General features: G+C 39.6%; 1 protein-coding gene across 3 annotated transcripts in view; it reads left to right on the top strand.

Annotated features, from left to right (window-relative positions):
• Positions 1-6,550: 6,550 nt before the first annotated feature.
• The window catches only part of LOC150075847 (N-acetylneuraminate (7)9-O-acetyltransferase), a 156,865-nt gene continuing 140,769 nt past the window's right edge, over positions 6,551-22,646 (top strand). For all 3 annotated transcript variants that reach the window (XM_090388141.1, XM_090388140.1, XM_090388142.1), the window contains exon 1: positions 6,551-6,805. In XM_090388141.1, the coding sequence (XP_090244267.1) occupies positions 6,667-6,805 (139 nt within the window). In that variant the 5' untranslated portion in view covers positions 6,551-6,666. The remainder of the gene's footprint in view (positions 6,806-22,646) is intronic.

Raw genomic sequence — 22,646 nt, 5'->3', positions numbered from 1 at the left:
CTTAATTTTGATCTCCCAATGCTTATGTCACACCAAACTTAACTAATAGCATAACCCCACCTCCCTTCCTATCCTGTCTATCCTTTCTGTAGACATTGTACTCCCCAAATTCCAGTTCTGCATTCCTTATATCTGTGTGACACCACGTCTCTGACATCCCAACAATATCTGCCTTTGATGTTTTGAGAAATACCTCAAATTCATCAAATTTACTTTCCAAACTCCTAGCATTGGTGTACACGCAAGTATACATGCACCTGTTCCTATTCTTAGCTACCCTCACACAACCTATGTGTTTACTTGTACCGCAGTGACTCCCAGCAGTCTCTGAAGTACCATGCATCTTGTTTTCCAGGGTGCTGCTCATTCCAATAGAAGGAGTGCAAGAATTGCTTTCACCTCTGCCAGTGGCTACTGTTAATCTGTTAGTCCTTGTATCCCCCCCCCCCCCCAAGCTAGCAGTTTTCCGACCCACCTACCACTGTTTCCATAGCATCAGCAAATATTCTTGCACCCTTTCTATTTAAGTGTATCCCATCCCTGTAGAAGCAGTCTCTCCTGTTAACAAGTACAGACCAGGCTGAAAAAAATCCTACCACTTGAGCCTTGCACAATCTTTCCAGGGTCGAATTTGTCGACAATGGTCTCATCATATACTCCCTCCGATCGTGTCTGGGCACAATTGCAGACACTTTCAAATTCAACCCTAATTCACGGCTTTTTTTCAACAGTGACCTGTACTTGTTAAGTAATTCCGCCGGTCTCCTACTCTTAATATCATTAGTGCCAACGTGTACAACAATATCACCTTTTGTGCCCTTAAAAGATGGTATCTGCTCTACAACGTCATCAACCTTTGCCCCTGGCAGACACTGTGCTACCGGTAGCACAGTGGTATCGTCACCGTCCCTCCCACTGGGTAGAAAAGGCCCGGGTTCGAATCCCGTCAATGACACGAGGAAATTTAGTGGTCTTTTTTCACTCCATGTCTGAGTTAGTGGGTCTCAGACGTAGATAGCAAGGTTTTTGCCCCCAGAAACTGGGGTTTGTTCGTCCAACAAACAGGCAAATCGACCAGAGAACACACGCAATTTACAAACAAAATAAATATATGGGTGGATATAATCATTTACAGGGAACCCTAATATCATAATTTGTTTTTTTTTTATACGTTCTGATCAGATTCGTGTTATGAATATGTAACAAGTGGCAACCCACCGTTTCCTGTTGAATTTAGCACAGGGTTCTTCTGTGTGATGATGGAATCTTAATTTTTGATCAAAAGTCACACCCATGTCTTTCTGCTTTTCGACGCAGGGGATGAAGACTCCGTCTATCGCCGGCTGAATTATGGTTGGTGTGGGTATAGAGAAGACGGGCAAAAACAAAGCTACTCACTCTGTATAAATCTTTAATTAACCCAACGATGGAATATTATCCTGCATCTGGTGTGGTGTGCTCAAAAACCTATCTTCTCTTGTGGACTCCATTCAATAGCAATCAGTCAGGTCAATTAATGAACCATCTCTTTAAAAGTCTCTCCATTGTCTGTCTCTATTATCCGTTCAGTTTCTGTTACATGCGTTTTCTGTATATGCTTCCATGGCAGTGTTTTTCCGAATTGGCATCTGTAATTCCCCTACGCTTTTCCAAACTGTCTCACCTCTTCCTCAGCCCGTCATCATCCATTCACACTCCCACTCCAAACCCACGGAAGCCAACGTTTCCTCTTTCTTATTTATCCTTCCTATCTCTGTTCTCCGAAACAACTCCTTTCGTCTATTTTCAAAAAATTTCAATATTCCGAAATTCAAGTCTGATTTCAGCAAATACCTTTTGTCTTCTCAGCTTTAAACCCATGCACAGAACGAAGTATTATTAGTTCAAATGCTTTTCATGTTTTGTGGTTTCATTAAAAAAAAAAAGACCAGTCCTTAAATTGATACCCAAAGAGGTGGGTGAGTGATACTCACACATAGGGCTGAAACATTTCAGCACCTCTCTCTAGTCTGTGCCTGCCCGTAGTCATCCTAATATATGCTTTATATGCATTGTAAAACTTATGTGTATCTTGTGTTAACCCTTATTAAACCAATGTAGTATTCGCAGTAATAGCAGAGGGAATACAGGGATTACTTTCAATCACGAGCGGCAATAATAATATTCCAAATAAAATAAATTCTCTATTTTGAAAGAATTTGTGTAACATACACTATATTGCCAAAAAAATTGCTCTCGTGGGTAGCACAGTTAGTATAATTACCGTCTCCCCACACCGGGTGGAAAAGACCTGAGTTCGAATCCCGCCAATGACGCGAGGAATTTTTATGGGCCTTTTGCGTAGCAGAGTTAGTCGGTCTCAGACGAGGTAAGCATGCTTTTTCCTGCCTGAAACTCAGGTTTTTCGTCCAGCAAATAACAAATCGCAAATCGACCACAGAACAGACGCACTTACAGATATACGTGTTATGTGTATTGTACAATATAGTCTAAGGTTTGCTGATGTGCCTAAAAAACCTGCAACAACGACCAGCCAGCCAAAAAAACTGACACCATAAATATGTCAAAGAACATTAATCGATACAATAATAGTAACGTGTTGGTCCGCCTTTGGTCTTAATTATACACTATATTCCTATCCATATATCGCCAATTTTTGATAACAGGAAGGTAGTATTTTGGTCCATTTCTCCTCCATACATCGGGGTTGAGATTGGAGCTCCGAACAGGCCAATGAAGCTTTTGCACAGAATTACCCAGAATGTCACCATACCACACAGAAGGCGCAATATCGTCTAAGTTGCTCTTGCGCCAAAAATAGTCATACCAATACCAAAAGTATTGGTATGATTCATAATTCATAATTCCCAGAACCCAATGATTCAAGCCAAAACCATGAAAAACAACCCCAGGCAGTGATGAAACCTAAACCTCTGCTAGACTTCACAATCTGGACAACACACTCCTACAAACAACCTTTGCTCGGCATCCACCAGACCCAAGAGTGGTGATCAGATTGAAAAACTGTGTACTGTGATTCGTCATTCCATAATACAGACTTTTACGTTTCAATGGCCAATTACAGTGGGTTGTGCACCAGGCAAGTCAACGCAATGCATCGCATGTTGTGATATTTGGTTTGCATGCTGCAGATCTTCCATAAAATCCAATGCTGTGAAGGTCACAATACACCATGAACTTCACAGCATACTTGTACAAGTATATTAGTACTTGCATATACTTGTACTGTTATCATCTCCTGTGCCTTTCTGAACTACTGGTTGATGATATTCATTGTGAAGTGACACTACAGTATCTACATACCACTCCCCTAATCGCCTTCTGGTCTCCTTCTTTCCATACTGCAACAACCGAGGTAAGGAGGCCTGAAGGCGATTAGAGGAATACTCGAACACTTTTTTTCCTGCTGTAGTAACACACTGTGACATTTCTATTTGCTGAATACATCAATCACATTGATCTAGGATGTTGCAAGTTTGCTGAAATGGAACGGAAACATCGGTTGCTAATATGGCATCCTATGATGACTCTCCATTGTAAATCGCTAAGCCTCGACCCATCTATTGTATTTTGTTCATCTGTTTATTTTTATATGTATTTCTGATACGTGGATGTCGACTATGGTTAATTTTTCCCAACTGTTAGTGCCATGTGGATATATTTGACAATATAGTATACATATAAATTGAAGTTAAAAATGTGTGATAACCTTCCGAATATCGATGCCCAATGCAAAAATGTGCCATTAGCAACCTTGGCGCAATTTGGCAATAGTAGCCCTTGCACCAAAAAAAAAAAAAAAAAAAAACGTTAACAACAACAACAACAACAACAACCATTAGCACCTAAATTATGAAATGAACAGGGAAAATCAACGTAAAGAAAATTTTTATATGGTTTTATGTTATGGTGCAGTAGTACCATGTAATTGAGTGGTCAGGTGCGAGGGTGCATAAGTACACGTAATAGTAGTAGTGGTATGTGATGCAAGAAAGCAAGTGTATGAGCTTATGCAGCATCAGCCAAAAAAAAAAAAAAAAAAAAAAATTTCACACAACCATTCCCTCTAAATGTTTGTCCGGTTCCTCCTTAAATTTATTTAACCTATCAATTTCCACAACGACAGATGGAAGTTTGTTCTAGAAATTAACCACCCGCTGGCTAAAGGCAAATTTCCGCACATCTATTCTATATCTGTCTTTCCTTAATTTGAATTTATGCTTCCTTAGGTTCGTAATCTGAACAAGTGGAAGAATCCCTTCAGAATTAAGCGCGCTCAACCCATTCAAGGACTTATACACCTCAATCAGATCACCGCGCAGGTGCCTAGTTTCCAGCCAGTGCAATTTGCAGAACTTAAGCCTCTCTTGGTAAGAGGAACCCTTCATTCCCTTCACCAATCTTGTTGCCCTTCTCTGTACAGGCTCTAGCAAATCTACATCCTTCCTAAAATGTGGCCTCCAGACGTGCCTTGAGTGACCGGAGTTTAAGTCCGTGACTACTAAAACGGTGCTGTTTCTTGTATTCTTTCTATTTTGTGAATTGATCTGACTGTGTGATCATCCCAGAGTATAAACAAAAAAATTATGTGTGAAGTTATGGGTAAATACAGGGTGCTGAGGAATCCTGCTGGTGTTTTCAGTGCGAATGTGCAATGAACACATGAATTCATTTGCATTTTTTGATCAGTTAATCTGTGTGCATAATGCCGGTTCGATTTAGATTAGGTAAGCATGCCAACTTGACTGTGCATTGACTTTTGTCCATCAGGATGCTTACTTATTGGTTTTTTTCTGATTATGTTGATCGTCTGGCTGCCGGTTGAAAACCGAGGCCTTCTTTTGCAGAGGGACAGTTACCATAGCGACTGTTCTACTGCAACTTCCTTCTTTGGTCTGTCTATAATTTATTTGATCTGTCTATAATATATCACTGTGGCATTTCATATTAGAGACATTTCCTAGTAACTCTGTTATTAACTGTCTTGTATCTTTGACTTTTTGGTCTCTCTTAGAGCTCGTATGTAGGCAAGAACTTTTTAAAACATCATAATTTACAACCCTGCCTAATGTGATCTCATCTAGAATTTGGACATGTATATTACTTTTGCGTTAACCCTGAAACCTCGTATTTATTGGGCCAGGTTATGGCATCACCCTGGCATTACATTGGATGTATCTGTACAAAGTGTATAAATGTAGAAGTTTTGCTGATCCTAGTTCCTAGGATATGATTTTCCACGCAATAGGTTCCCATGGTTAGAGAAGTTAATCCACTTCTCCACTTCTTCCTACTTTATTCTTGCTTTACTTCTTCTCACTTCTAATTATTGGAGAGTCCCTCTGTTGATTATCCTCTGTTCTATCCATTTACCACCCCAGCTCCCAAACTTCTCCCTCTGTATTCCTCCTTTTACACTTCATTCTTTTTAGGACACCCTCAGGTCTTATGCCCTGAGCTTGCCTAGCAGGAGATAGTTGATCCTGGTCGCCTCCATGTGGCGGGGATGGGGGGTGGGGGGTGAGGGGGGGACGTAGTGACCAGGTGTTACTGCTTCCCACCTGCTAAGAGCCAGGCACCGGCCGAAAACATAACAAGAGAATACATCATAACGCTTACAAGCCCAACACACTACATACAAATGGCCGGTTTTGGCATAAGCTTCAACACAAGAAGTACAATAGCAGTTTATGGGGGGAACGCCTGGAGTCCGCCACAACAACACATGAATATCTCTGTCTATAATTTATTTTTTGTACTAATAAATTTTTCTCGACTTCTCAATCTTTTGAGCTTGAAAAATTAATAAACATTTCGACTTAAAAGGGTCAACAATATTCACAGGAGTATTGCACTGTGAATATTGTTGATTGCTATTACAACTGAAGTGTAATAGCAGTTCGACCAGATACGACTGGTTATAATGCTTGAGTTACGGAGAGAACTTTAAATCCCTCATTATAATGAAAACTGCTTATAACGTATGACTACAAAAGGAAACAGCTTTTTTCTAATATTTCGTGGTACACTACTATCGTCATTTTTCGTTTAAGAGTTGTTTATCGTGTATGTACGTCAATATTATATATGTAATATTTCATACGGTGTAGTGAGGTTATATGTAATATCTAATATTATGTAATATGTTAATATGTAATATTTAATATTATGTAATATGTTAATATGTAATATTTAATATTATGTAATATGTTAATATGTAATATTTAATATTATGTAATATGTTAATATGTAATACTGTATTTAATATTATGTAATATGTTAATATGTAATACTGTATTTAATATTATGTAATATGTAATATTTCATACGGTGATTTTCGTATTATAGTTATCGTTTGCTGGGTTTTTTATTTAATAAAATACGCATTAATCTGAAGTAGTATTTTGCTCCCTTTAAAATAAATGTTTATATAAGCGTATTGTTGCTTTTCCTTTAAATATATTGTTTATCACCAGTACGATAAGAAAACAATGTGAGCGTTCGTGGTATTACGAATGAAAACATGAAGGGGAGATAGGTCCTCCCCCTCGTTTCGTAGACTGAAGGTGGCGCGCGATTGAAGGTAAGGCGCATTGTTGGGCAATACGATACTGTTTGGGGTGCTACCGATTTTCACATTCTAATATGGCGGACGATAGTAAGCATGGAAGCGGTGGTTCTGTCGAATTTACCAGTCGGATTAATGCTAGAAATGCAAAAGTGGTTGCATCTGCTATTGTTATAGGTTTTATTGTGTACCACGGGCTAATCCATCTTACCTATGGTGAGTTCATGTGTTACCTAGTAACCTTGGCCATGTTATTTTTGTTGATTTTGATACGTATACTCGTGACAAGATATTTAAATAACGATTCGAATTGTAGCTAATAAGTAAACAGCAGCATACTTAGTTTTTAATCCATTTTATTTCGGATATGTTGTATTACAAATGAGGTAACATTTATTACACATGACTGATATCGGATCAGAGGGTACTGCTTTAAAATAAAAATAAATAAATAAAAATAAACTGTTTTTAAATGCTACGCAGTGATCGTATTCTTTTGCCTGCATCTTTGATTGATAATACAGATGCTATCTTTTGGCAGGTGCTGTTAGTCATTGGGGAAGTGCCAGGTTTTGAAACATTGGCATGTGCGCCGTTTGAACGCGTTTTTCTCTTACTATTGAAACACGCTATATGGGGTAGGGAGAGAAGGAGGTAAAAACCAATGGAGGTATTGTAAACGTGCTTATGTTTGTCGCATACGAAAATGCGGTGATAGTTGAAGTAATTTTTTTTTTTTTTATTAACATCATTTTATTTCCACATCAGTGGGCACCTCTGGAACAGCCTGGCTCGGCTAGACGGTTGTACATATGCAAATTCGAGTTGATTACATTGATTGAAATTACACAGACCGAAAATACAAAACAATAAAAATGAATAAATAAATAACATAATAGAAAAAAAAAAAAACAACAACAGTGAATCCTGGGAAGCCTTGGCAGGGATTTACTTCCACATAAATAAATAAATTTTCTGTTTATACTCCGGGACGACCAAACGGTCAGAGGAGTTCACAAGATAGATAGAATACAAGAAACAGCACCGTATTCAGCAGTCACGGGCTTGAACCCCGGTGACATAATGATTATTGTTCATGTTTATAGACTTTTCAGGTGTTTATAAACCTTTCAGGTGTCCTGTCTATAGCACTTCAAGCTTCAGAAGTATGAGGCATCAATTCCCAGGGTGTTATACATTCCAAATGTATTTGCTGGAAACACTGATCTAAGGTCCTTGAGGTTGTCACAGACATTCTCTCAGATATGCCAGACAAGCTGTTCTTGCTACCTGGGAGTCTAAAACGCTGATGGAACTGATATTCGGGTGACACTCAAGTCAAAGTGGACCCAATTTCGGCGAAGTCCGGACGGTCTATGACAGCCAAATCCTCTGCTTGCACCTTCACGATGGTGGGACTGTTAGTAATCCTGGGTATAACCTTCATGCACAAGTACATGGTGGGTGACCACCCAGGTGTGAACCAACGTAAGCAGGGGTCGAGGTGTGGCGCCCACACCACATGGAGGAACGCCGCCCCTCTATGTTACCAGGCAGTACTAGGTGGTAGATTACTCTCATCAACCGGTGAAATACCACCAATTTGCTTATTGGAGGCTTGAAGTGGTGGAACCCATGTTTAGTCTCTAGAGCTAAGTTCCGGCCAACCCTTCCCTATCTCTTCCATCATGCAGTATGATTGATGATTTTTGAGGTTATGATGAATGTCGTGGCGAGATCCAATATTCCTTACATTTCGAGGGTACAGCTCTAAAACGGTGTTCTCAGGCCGGCCGCTAGTTAGTACACCGGACTGAACCTATTGGTAACTCTCTAGGAAGCTTCCGGATCAGCTAGTGTATAATCTTGCTACCTCTACTCTGCCAGATAGTGACTGGAGGGAGTCCGAGTAGTGTGTATGCGGGGAGCATTGTCGAGGCCACGTTATGTCAAGGATCTGGGTATATTCTTACCACATGTACGCCATATCCAAAAATTTCATTACTTCATACAGCATGTCCCACCCACTTTTTCTTACTATTGAATACACCATGAATTGTCAAAATAATAGAGCAAGCTTATCTGCGAAAAGATCTAAACCTCCCAAGGACTTCCTAATTCATTTCACAAATATACGTGGTCTCAATTCTAATCTCAACGATGTCCATTTCCACTTGCAGTCTTCCAAGCCCCATGTACTTTTTCTGACTGAATCTCAGTTATCAGTTGATTCAACTACTGCTCATCTCAGATGTCCAAATTATTTGCTGTATGCTTCCTTTCGCCTCAAAGGTGGTACTTGTGCATATGTCCGTTCTGATATTCCCTGTCAGAGACTTGGCAATTTTGAATCTCCTCTCTTTGATCTTCTCTGGCTTAAAATCTCTCTACCTCATTGTGTAAAATTCATCTGTTGTCTCTACCGTTCTCCCAACTCCACTAATCACTTGGAGCTCTTTGACTTCCTCTCTTTGCAACTTGACTTTCTCCAGTCCAACTTTCCTAACAGTGAGGTAATTTTCCTTGGTGATTTTAACGTTCACAACTCCAGCTGGCTTCCGTTTTCTAGTCACACCGACCCAGCAGGTCGAGATGCTGAGGCTTTTGCAATTACTAATGACCTAGCACAGATTGTTCATTTACCTACAAGAATACCGGACAATCCTAATCATACAGCCAATACGCTTGATCTTTTTCTCACAAACAACCCTTCTAAGTACAAGCTTGAAGTGAGAGGTCCTTTAGGCACTTCAGATCACAACTTGGTGATTGTCTCTTCTCCAATGGAACCTTTATCTCATGGCTATTCCCAACCTCGTATTGTTTGGCATTACAAGAATGCAAAATGGGATGACCTGCGAGACTTCTTTTCTTCTTTTCCTCGGTCTGATTACTGTTTCAAAACTTCTGATGTCAACGTTTGCTCAGATCGTGTCAGTGAAATTATTCTTGCAGGAATGGAATCCTTTATCCCACACTCCACTTTAAAATCTCGTCCTTTATCTAAACCTTGGTTTTCCAATAAATGTGCTAAGGCTGTCCAAGAGAAGAACGTTGCATATCGTAATTGGCTTGTTTCTAATTCTTCAGTTTCATTTTCTGCCTACACCAAAGCTCGCAACAATTGTAAAGCAGTTATTAATCAGTCCAAACTAGAGTTTGAACAGGCTAAGAGTAGAAAACTTGCTTCTTGCCCTAATGGTAGCCGAGCATTCTGGTCTCTTGCCAAAGCTATTGGCCGCAACTTTTGCCCATCTCTGCTCCCACCTCTGTCCAAACCAGATGGTTCTGTTGTCACTTCAGCGAAGGATAAAGCTGACCTGCTAGCATCCCATTTTTCTTCGAGCTCATGTATTAATGATCTTGGTAAAACACCTCCCACCATTCCTAACACGCTCCATTCAATGCCTCCTGTGGTCTTCCGTCAAAAGGATATCAGAAGGATTTTGATGAATCTTGATGCTAAGAAAGCTCCAGGTCCTGATGGTATTTCTCCACTTGTTCTCAAAACCTGTGCTCCTGAACTTACTCCTATTCTTTGCCGCCTTTTTTCACTTTCTTATTCCAAAGGTGTTTTTCTTTCTGCTTGGAAATTTGCTCATATCCAGCCAGTTCCTAAAAAGGGTGACAAATCCCTCCCATCCAATTATCGTCCCATTGCAATTACTTCTACTCTTTCTAAAGTAATGGAGAAATCAATTAACCGCCAACTCTTAAACTACCTAGAAACCTTCCGTCTGATCAACGATCGCCAGTATGGATTCCGTCAGTGTCGATCCACTGGTGATATTCTGGCTTATGTTACCCATTTATGGACTAATTCAATGGAAAGGTTCGGTGAAACACAAGTAGTTGCTCTTGACATCTCAAAGGCTTTTGATCGTGTTTGGCATAAAGGTCTTCTAAACAAGCTTCCATCTTATGGTTTGCCAACTGTTTTTAGTAATTGGTTATCCAGTTTTCTCTCTGATCGCTCACTGAGGGTGATGGTAGATGGCTCTCTGTCTTCTAACTTCTCCACTAATGCCGGTGTCCCCCAAGGTTCAGTTCTTTTCTCCCACTCTTTTCCTCTTGTATATCAATGACCTTCTTCCATTGACTGGAAATCCTATCCATAGTTTTGCCGATGATAGCACATTGCATTCAACTTCCCATTTTGAGAAACCTTGTCCAGCTCAATCAGCTTCAAGTTCTCGAAAATCTGCTGCCAATTCCTTAAATGCCGAGCTTCAGGTAATTCTCCAGTGGAGCAAAGACAACTTAGTTGATTTCAACCCTTCTAAAACTCAATCTTGTCTTATATCTCGCAAAAAGGATTCTTCTGCTCCTATGCTTATCTTTAGTGACACTCCGATTTCTAGGCAAAATGATATATCTCTTTTGGGGATTACCCTGACTTCTAATCTCTCTTGGCACAAGCACATTACAAATATTGCTTCCTCTGCATCTAAAAAACTTGGTTTTCTCTTTTGCTCTCGTCGTTACTTTTCTCCCAAACAGCTGCTCACTCTGTATAAATCGCAAATCCGCCCTGCCATGGAATATTGTTCCCACATCTGGGGTGGTGCCCCCAAAACCTCTCTCAGGCTTCTTGATTCCATTCAGAAGAGGGCAGTTAGGTTAATTAATGATTCATCTCTAACAGAGTCTCTCCACTCGCTTTCTCATAGACGCACTGTTTCTGCTGCATGCCTCTTCTACAGATACTTCCATGGGCACTGTTCTTCTGAATTGGCTTCTATAATTCCCGCTCTCTCTTTCAAAACAGTCCGAACACGTGCCGCCACCAGCCAACATCCATTTACTGTCCAACTTCAAACCCACAGAACCAACTTTTCATCTTCCTCATTTATTCATTCAACTGCCGTTTTCTGGAACAACCTTCCTTCATACGTATTTCCTGAAAATTACAATCTACAGAAGTTCAAGTCCAATATCAACAAATATCTTCTTTCGTCTTCTCAACCTCCAACCCAAGCACGGTACTAAGTACTATAGGTTATAATACCTCTCGTGTTTGGGGTTCTCATAAAAAAAAAAAAAAAAGGTATTGCATGTTATGCAGGGAAGATTGTGGACAAGGTGTTGAATAGCACTGGATTTGTTGTGCGGTTCAAGGGTTTGTTGTCACTTCCCCAATGTCAGGGGAATCCATTTGGCGACATAGAAGTTGTGCCAAGGTTGTAAAGTGTGTTAGTTGTCTGATGGCACCAGGAGTTTCACCCATCTCCGCATTGTGCAGGTTGCTCTCTTTGATGATGGTTTCCCAGGGTTTCATGCCCAGGTTTGCATAGAGCACACTCCTAGAGATGGTAAAAGGGTAGCCCATCTCAGGAGCTAATATTCAACCCCAAGAAATCTCTCTAGTTGAGTAGAGGAGGCTCCTGACCAGAGTACCAAAGCATAGAGCGGTATAGGTGTCAAATTCCTTTGGATGTATTCCAAAAGGAACCCTCGAGAGCTAAGTCTAACCGATTCCTGCCGGATTGCCCAGAGCACCACAAGCGTTTTTAGCTTGGCCATCTTGATGTGGTCTTTGAAAGTAAGTCCATCATCCCACAACCCCATATCTGTGTGGCAGTGAACCTTTTTAATGGCGGTCTCATTTATTGTGAGCATAATTTCATTAATAGTCTTACTTTTTGTGAAGATCATCTTAGCTGCTTTCTGAGAGTTTAGTTTAAACCCCAGATGTGTCTTAGATAATCCTGGAGTTCAAACAGTACTCTGATTTTCATAGGTGACTGCCTCATCTTTTGCGATCATCAGATGTGACCAGCATCTTAAGATCATCAAAAATCGTACTTCAGCATAGAGGTTTCATCCCGGTTCTCCTTCAACTGAGAAGTGCATCATAGCCTGATTAGCATCACAAGCACGTTATCCATTACGCCACAAGTACTTGAAGTACAAGTAATTGATTTCATCACAGTATGTTTAGAGCAATGGATTACCATAATATAAAGGAATCGTAGCCGACTAATATTTTAGAATTATAAATTATTAATTGGATGCCGTCTAAGACTGTAGATGTTAGCTAGTAGTTCAAGTGGTTCAGTTTACATTCCCATTGTCATAGGAGTGTAAAGTAGAAATATGATCATGTAGGGCAGATTTAATCCAATATTGAGAGTAGTAGCCTGTCTTGCATCCTAATGGACAACACAAAATTCCAAATTGTGGTGAAGGAATTATTTTCTCCACCTAAGAACATTCTACTGTGTCATGAACTTTATACAATACACTAACCAAACTAAACTTTCTACCCTTAAGTTTTTAATCAAGTTTGGTTCAACTTGTGGCAGAATTTTCTCTCTCTCTCTTTTTTTTTTTTTTTGTCTTGTTTTTTCCCCTCTTCTTTTTTTTCCTCCTTTTTTTTTTCTTGCTTTTCTTGTTTTTTCCTCCTATTTTTTTTTAATCAGATCAATTGTAATTGTAGATGCTTGGCACAGTATAACATACTATTTGGGTAGTACCAAACTTGGGGCAGTTGAGAGTAAAAAAAGATTAGCATTAGCAAGGGCACATGATGCAAGAAAGCAAGCTTATATAGCATCAGCCAAAAAAAAAACCCAAAAAAAATCCTTATTTTACCCATCTCCTCGCCCCACGTTTGTCAACTTCTGCCTTGAATCTATTTAAGCTATCAACTTGTACGACAGATGGAAGTTTGTTCCAGCAATCAACCACCCGCTGGCTAAAGGCAAACTTCTGCACATCTATCCTACAACCGTCTTTCCTCAATTTGAATTTATACCCTCTCAGGCGATTATTCTGAGCAAGAGGGAGAATCCCATCAGTATTGAGCATGCTCAAACCATTCAAGGCTTTATACACCTCAATCAGATCACCACACAGGTGCCTAGTCTCCAGACACTGTAATTTGCAAAACTTAAGCCTTTCTTTGTAAGAGCAACCCTTTGTTCCATTCACTAATATTGTTGCCCTTCTCTGTACTCGTTCCAGGAGCTCTACATCCTTCTTGAAAAGAGGCCTCCAGACTTGTATACAGTACTCAAGGTGTGGCCTGACCATTGCCTTTTACAAGGGGATAATCACCTCCTTATCCCTGCTAGAAAAATTCCTGTATATCATTGACAAGACACCATGCGCTACTCTTGCAGACCGTCTGCACTGCTCAGAAAACTTCATATCTGCCTGCACAATTATCCCCAGGTCCTTTTCATTCTCTACCACTGTCAGTGTGGTACCACAGAGTTGATACGTTACACTGAGGTTACTGCTTCCCACATGTAGTACTTTACATTTCTCAATGTTAAACTTCATTTGCCACCTCTCAGCCCATCTGCTCAACCTTTCTAGATCCTGTTGCAGCAGTGTACTGTCAGTGTCATTAACAACCCTGCCAACCTTCATATTGTCTGGAAACTTGGACATTAAGCCTGATATATCACCATCAATATCATTTATAAATACAGAAAACAACGATGGACTGAACTCTGAGGGACTCCACTAATGACATTAGTCCACGAAGAGCAGTGTCCATTGATTACCACTCTCTTGTCTTTTCCCACTCAACCATCCCTTTATTCATAGCAGCAATTTGCTCCAAACCACTGATCCAATTTGTGCAGCAGTCTTGCATGTACAACAGTATCAAAGGCCTTTCTAAGATCCAAATATATGATATCAAAGTTATTCTTTGCATCTAGTTCCTTTGTGACTACATCATAGTATCCAATCAAATTTGTCAGACGAGACTCCCCTTAACAAACCCATGCTGTGTCTGAGCTATAACTGAAGTCTTGTCTAGATGATCCTGCAGTGCCTCCATTAATTTCCTTGGAACAGAAGTTAAACTAACAGGTCTGTAATTGCCTGTGTCTCCCCTTGATCCTCCTTTGTGGATTGGGGTCACATTTGCACATCTCCAATCCATGGGTACCTCCCCTGAGTCCAGGGAAGCTCTCATAATTATGGCTAAGGGTTTGCTTACCTCCTTTGCCGCTTCCTTTAATATAACTGGATAGATTACATCCACCCCAGGTGCCTTTCTTATGTTTATCTTCAACAATTTCTCCTCCACTTTACTCTCAGTTATTACAAGATTATCTAGCTTACTGCCAGAGTTGAATACACCTCTGGCATTCCCCTTCCTGAATAACTCCTCATGTGTGAATGTAGATGCAAAATATTCATTTAGTTTAGCTACCTGAGCAGGATCATCAACAGTTGAACCATCGATATCAAGTGGACCAATCTGATTCATCCCCTTCCTTCTAGAGTTTACATAAATAAAGAACTCTTTGCTGTTTTTCTTTGCATCCTTTGCCAAAGATTTCTCGTAATCTGCCTTCGACTGCCTAACCTCCTTTGTAACTTAGTTACAGACCAGCTTATATCTATCATAGGCTTCTGTGTCACATGTTAATTTATATGTATCCCATGCATTTTTCTTTTCTGTCACATGTCTAATTAGTTCATCTGACATCCATTTAGGCCTAAATCTTGAACAATATTTCTTTGTTGCTATGAAAAGCCTAGTAGCTTCCAAGATTAATTCTTTGAATGCTTCCCATTTTGAATTTGCTGTTGGTAACATCATCAGTTGGTCCCACCGTACAGAATTTAAATACTGTCTCAGACCACTGTAGTCACCTTTATGAAAGAAAAAACCCTTCCCTTTACCCTTGATGGTAGTTACCTCTTTGAATATATCCCACTTCAGCACACTGTGATCACTGCTACCTAGTGGTTCCTTTATCTGCAGATTCTTGATGCATGAAGAATTACTACTGATAATCAGATCAAGAGTATTACTTGGTTTTCTACATGCTGTAGAAAACCAATAAATCCACAAAAGCCTTGCTAGTGTGTGAGTGACCAACCCACAAATTCCAGTCAATCTCTGGGAATTAAAATCCCTTATTATAAGACACTCTGATTTACTGGCCCACTCTATTTTTCTGCACAATTGCTCATAATACTCATCAGATCCATTTGGCCTATAACACACACCTACTCTCATTTTTCCTTTCCCAGTGCTTATGTCACACCAAACAGACTCAACATTGCATTGTCCACCAACATCAATTGGATGCACTTCCTTAGATTTTGTGTTTCTTAACTAAAGGCATAACCCCTCCTCCCTTTCTGTCCTGTCTGTCCTTTCTGTACACATTGTACTCCCCAAATTCCAGTTCTGCACTGCTTAAGTCTGTGTGACACCATGTCTCTGATATCTCAACAATATCTGCCTTTGATGTCTTCACTAGCACTTCAAGCTCATCAAATTTATTAACATACTCCTTGCATTGGTGTACATGCAAGTATACATGCACCTGTTTCTACTCTTAGTTACCTTAAGACGGCCCATGTATTTACTTATTCCACTGACTCGTAGCAGTCCTGGAAATCCCCATTACCTTGCTTTCCAGGCTGCTGCTCAGTTGCATTTCAATAGAAGTAGTGTAAGAATCACTTTTACCTCTGCCAGCGGCTACTGTTAATCTATTAGTCCATGTATCCCCCCCAATCTAGCAGTTTTCCAACCCACCTAACTCTGCCTCGATAGCATCAGAAAATATTCTTGCACCCTTTCTATTTAAGTGTATACCATCCCTGTAGAAGCCGTCTCTCCTGTTAACAAGCACAGACCAGACTGAGAAAAATTCTCAGAAAAGATGCAGTGGTAATGTACAGTCCAACAGTGAAGTTCTGTGAGCAGTGCATTTGCAGATAGCACAGTTAGTAGAATTGCTGTCCTCACCACACTGGGTGAAAAAGACCCGAGTTTGGCTAAAATTAGTATCCAGTACTTCTGGGCATGGCAGACGAACAGTTGAAGTGGAGAATATGATTGGTTCTGTCGAAGTGAAGGATGTGATTGCTAGCCAATGTGCGTGGCCTATAAACTGGAGGACGTGATTGCTCTTCTCTTACATGATACATGACAAGCCATAAAGGATGTGAACTGAGAATAATAGTTGCAATTAGAAGGAAAAAAGCACTTATAGGAAGGGTCGTGTTTTTAATTGACTTTCATTTTTGTTCAGTGAAAAAAGGTTAGGTTTTTACACAACTTCAGGACTGATTCAAGCAAAAGAAGCAGCACATCATTCATTTTGACTGTTCATTGACCATGCCCATGGATACTGGATACTAAATTTGGATTTTTCTTCTAGCCAACAGAAAACTGATCACAGAACACACAATTTACAGACAATATATATGGTACAATATGGCCTTTGTTGTCAATGCACCCTAAACAAACTCTGAGCAGTAAAGACAGGCCACTAGGACAGCTCATGGGGTTATAGCAATGATATATAGGAATTTTACTAGCATGAATGAAGAGGTGATTATCCAATTGTATAAAGGAGTAGTTAGGTGGTATCTCGAGGTATTGCTATAGGTTTGGAAGCCTTATTTTAGGATGGATGTAGATCTGTTGGAAAAGAGATAGAGAAGAGCAACAAACAATTCGGGAGCCTGAAAAGTACTTTTACAAAGAAAGACTTAGTCTGGCATCTGGGAAGTACCTGTTAGGAGATGATTGAATTGTCGAAACAGTTCTTTCCAAACTGTTTCGACGTATGTGCCAAAAATAATTTAATACTCCACCCTTTTTTGTTCCTCTACTTTTGTTACTTACTCACCACTGAGTATGAAGCAGAAATAAATGTAACGTATTACTCAATAATTACGTTTTAATTAATCAATATATATGCATCAAAAGGAAATTAGAGTGAAGATTATGATATGATGCAAAAATTTGGTAAGGTTTTTGACACCCTTTGGAACATGATATGCTACAGCTTCTATGTAATGGCGATGATTACAGAATGGAAATATTTGTTATATCTACTATTAGCATTTTTGATATAATGCTATTTAATCATTAGGTTGGGACTGGTCAACCTTTACATCTAAAGGTCAGTCAGTTTGCTTGTAAAACTGCCACTTCCTACAAAGTTTTTTGTATGTTTTTTGCTATTAGAAGTTTGCAGATTATTGCAAGTGGACACTATTTAATGAATTCTGGTGAAATGACCATCCAAAGTTTGGGTAACGAGAGGAGGAGGAAGAATGGACAGAGAAGACAATTGCTGAAGATGATTCAGTAAATGTATGTATGTATATGCTGGTGCTGGGTGTGATGTTGTCCTCTGTATTCAGAACCCCACAATGGATGTGGTGTTGATTGGCTCATAACAGCGGTGTTTTTTTTTTTTTTTTTAAGGGGAAGAATTTGCTAGTGTTTAAAAACTTTAATTTGTGGGAAGGGGATATAAAGCAAAACAATTGAGAGAAAAAAAAACAAAAACAACCACATATACATCAAAAGAAATTTGAAACACTGAGAAAAGGGATATATTAGGTAAATAGTTATAATAAAAGACCATTTTCAACAAAAGATAAAATAAATATTTTATAATAAAAGAAAAAATGAAATCTAATATATGCTGTATCAGCACTTGGGTATGACTGATATAGAATTAACTTCTCTGAGGAGCTTACAGTTATTACATGTCATGTGGGAAATTTTGATTATAAAAAGGTTAAAACAGTATACATTCTGATTATAAACATAATCAATTATTCTAATTATAGCAAATCATTTTATTATGAAAAAGTTGTTCAATTATTTCATACTAGTGATTAGTAGTCATTATTGATTTTTTTTTATCATTGAACTGTGTTGATTACTGATCATTCGATTATTAGTAATAGTAGTGGCGGATAATGCAAGAATGTAAGCTTATCAAAAAAAATTTCCTCATCAGTGTGAACGAGTGGTTCCAGGAACACGGTGAAGATATCACCCACTTGATCAGCCTCTAAATTCACCTGAGCTCAATCCAACACGCATAGTCTAATAGTTTGTATAGTTCTTCATTGAATTTATTCAAACTACCCATATCCACAACAGATGAATGTTTATTCCATCAATCAATTACTCACTGGCTGCAGGAAAATCTCTGCACATTAATCCTGCAACCATCCTTCCTCAATTTGAATTTGACCTCTTATGTGTATTCTGAGCAGAGTAAGAATGCCATCAGTATTGAGTTTGTTCAATCCATTCAAAGCCTTAAACACCTCAATCAGATCACCTCACAGGTGTCTAGTCTCCAGGCTCTGCAGTTTGCAGAAATGTGCCTTTCTTGTTAAAAGCAACCTTTTGTTCTCTTCACCAATCTCATTGCAACAGATCTACATCCTTCCTAAAATGAGGCTTCCAGACCTGTGTGCAGTACTCAAGATAGTACATAACTATTGCCTTGTACAATGGAATAATAAGCTCCTTATCCCTACTAGCATGGTTCCTAAATATTGTCGATAAAACTCCATGAGCTCCCCTGGCAGCCTGTCTGCACTATTCAGAGAACTTCATATCTGACGCAGAGGCAGACTAGGTCAAAAATTCTTACCTGGGAAAACAAATAGAATGAATCGGAGCTCAGAGTGTAATACTGAAAATCACACTGGCCTCCGGCCCACCGGGGTTTCCCTGGTAAATCTTATGGCCAGTCTACCCCTGATCTGACTGCACAATTACCCCAGTTCTTTTTCATTTGCAATTACCCAGAGTAGAATGCCACACAGTTGGCACTGCTGCTACCCATATACAGTACCTTGCATTTGTCAATGTTAAACTTTAATTGCCTTTTCTCAGCCCATTTGCTCAGTTTTTCTATCCCTTGTTGCAGTTGCATATCCTGATTACTGGCATTAACCACTCTGCCAACCTTGGTGTCATCTGCAGACTTAGACATTAAGCCTGATACCATTATCAGTATCATTAATAAATATGGAAAACAACAGTGGACCCAACACTGAATCTTGAGTGACTCCAGTAATAACTTGAGTCCATGAAGAGCAGTGCCCACTGGTAACCACTCTGAAGATGATTCAGTAAGTGTATGTATGTATATGCTGGTGCTGGGTGTGATGTTCACTCTGTTTTCTCTCACTTCATCATCCTTTTATCCTTAGCATCAACTTGCCCTTGATGCCATACTGCACCAATTTGTATAGCAGTCTTTTATGTACAACAGTATTAAAGGCTTTTCTGATATCTAAGTATATGATGTCAAAATTATTATTTCTTGTTTCCGTTTCCATTGTTACTGTATTATAGTATCCAATCAGATTGGTTGGACAAGATTGTTCCTTAACAAATCCATGCTGTAGTAGTAGTAGTAGTGGCATGTGATGCAAGAAAGCAAATGTATGAGCTTATGCAGCATCAGCCAAAAAAAAAAAAAAAAATCACACCATTCCCTCCAAATGCCTATCAACTTCCACAACGACAGATGGAACTTTGTTCCAGCAATTAGCCACCCGCTGGCTAAAGGCAAATTTCCGCACATCTATTCTACATCTGTCCTTTCGTAATTTGAATTTATGCCCCCTTAGGTTCGTAATCTGAACAAGTGGAAGGATCCCATCAGAATTCAGCGTGCTGAACCCATTCAAGGCCTTATACACCTCAATCAGATCACCGTGCAGGTGCCTAGTCTCCAGCCACTGCAATTTGCAGAACTTAAACCTCTCTCTCTTGATAAGAGGATCCCTTCATTCCCCTCACCAATCTTGTTGCCCTTCTCTGTACACGCTCAAGTAAATCTACATCTTCCTAAAATGAGGCCTCCAGACCTGTATGCAGTACTCAAGGCGTGGCCTGACCATTGCCTTATACAGAGGGATAATCACCTCCTTTTCCCTGCTAGCAAAATTCCTATATATCATTGACAAAACCCCATGTCCTGCCCTGGCAGCCTGTCTGCATTGCTCAGAAAACTTCATATCTGACTGCACAATTACTCCCAGGTCTTTTTCATTTTCTACCACCTTAAGTGTAGTACCACACAGTTGGTACGTTTCTCTGGGGTTACTTCTACCCATATGCAGTACTTTGCATTTGTCAAGGTTAAACTTCAGTTGCCACTTCTTAGCCCATCTGCCCAAATTATCTAGATCCTGTTGCAGTAGCACACTGCCATTACTGTCATTAACAACCCTGCCAACCTTTGTATCATCTGCAAACTTCGACATTAAGCCTGATATACTTTCATCAATATCATTGATAAATATACAAAACAACAGTGGACCCAACACCGAACCCTGTGGGACTCCACTAATAACATTAGTCTAAGAAGAGCAGCACCCATTGATTACCACCCTCTGTCTTCTCGCACTTAACCATCCTTTTATCCATTGTAGCAACTTACCCTGAATACCATTCTGCTCCAATTTATACAATAGTCTTCCATGCGCAACAGTGTCAAAAGCTTCCCTGAAATCCAAATATATGATATCAAAATTATTTTTTGCATCCAGTTCGTTTGTAACCACATCATAATATCCTATCAAATTTGTCAGACAAGACTTTCCCTTAACAAACCCATGCTGTGGCTGAATTATTGCTGCAGTCCTGTCTAGATGATCCTGCAATGCATCTTTAACCAGCGACTCCATTGTTTTACCCGGAACAGAAGTTAAACTAACTGGTCTGTAATTACTCGTGCCACCCTTCGATCCCCCTTTGTGAATTGGGGATACATTTGCACATCTGCAGTCAGTGGGAACCTCCCCTGAGTCCAAGGATGCTCTCATAATTATGGCTAAGGGTTTGCTTAGTTGCTTTGCTGCCTCCTTTAATATAACTGGATAGATCCCATCCGCCCCAGGTGCTTTTCTTACGTTTAACTTCAACAGTTTCTCTTCCACTTTGCTCTCAGTTATTACAAAATCATTAAGTATCCTGCTACAATTTGATAACCTTCTGCCATTTTCAAACCTTAATAATTCCTCACGTGTGAATGTAGATGCAAAATACTCATTCAGTTTGTTTGCTATCTGAGCAGGATCATCAACAGTCAAACCATCGATGTCAAGTGGACCAATCAGATTCATCCCCTTCCTTTTAGAGTTTATATAAGTAAAGAAATCCTTGCTGTTTTTCTTAGCATCTTTTGCCAAGGATTTCTCGTAATCTGCCTTTGCCTGCCGAACCTCCTTTGTGACCTGATTACAGAATAACTTATCTGCCATAGGCTTCTGAGTCGCTTGATAATTTATATGCATCCCATGCATTTTTCTTCTCTGTCACGAGTCTCATTAGTTCATTTGATAACCATTTAGGCCTAAACCTTGAACAATATTTCTTAATAGGTATGAAACTTTTAGTAGCTTCCACGATTAATTCCTTGAATGCTTCCCACTTAGAATTTACTGTTGGTAACATCATCAGTTGATCCCACTGTACAGAATTTAAAAACTGTCGGAGACCACTGTACTCGCCTCTACGGAAGCAAAAACCCTTTCCTTTACCCCTGATGGTAATTAAATCTTTAAGTAAATCCCACGTCAGTACACTGTGACTGCAATATAACTGCACTACCATCTAGATAATCCTGTAATATGTCTTTAAACAGCGATGGAATAGAAGTTAAGCTAACAGATCTGTGATTACACATTGTTACCTTTTGATCTCCCTTTTTGAATTGGGATACATTTACAAATGTCCAGTCCATAGGGACTTTCTCCGAATCCAAATATGCTCTCATAATTATGGCCGAGGGTTTTCTTACTTCCCTTGCTGCCACCCTTAATATAACTGGAGAGATCCCATCCAGCTTAGGTGTCTCTTTTATGTTGAGCTTCAACAGTTTCTCTTCAACTTTCCTCTCAATTACACAAAATCATTTAGTTTCCTGTTAGAGTTTGATAAACTTCTTGCATCTCGTTTCCTAAAAAAATTTCTCATATATGATTTTTTTTTTTTTTTTTTACTGTTTTGGCACGAAATGTTTATGGCCGGATGCCCTTCCTGACGCCAACCCTCACCCTTTATCCAGGCTGGGGCTTTGCGATAGTCATTCCCTTCCGTATCCTCCGTATTGGGTGGTCACGGGCTCGAACCCCGGTCTAATCAAGAAGCGTTTGCTACGCACTGCTGCTCCTGCCCACCTGGCTATGGAGGCACCTATAGATACAAAATACCTATTCAGTTTGTCAGGAACCTGATCTTCAACAATTAAATCATTGATATCAAGTGGACCAATGTGATTCCTTGGTCCACTTGATA

This window comes from Mastigoproctus giganteus, chromosome 13 (genome assembly GCF_048544385.1).
Source record: "Mastigoproctus giganteus isolate SK-2022 chromosome 13, ASM4854438v1, whole genome shotgun sequence".
NCBI classification, from domain to species: domain Eukaryota; kingdom Metazoa; phylum Arthropoda; class Arachnida; order Uropygi; family Thelyphonidae; genus Mastigoproctus; species Mastigoproctus giganteus.
This window is presented reverse-complemented; position numbering and strand designations above follow the sequence as displayed.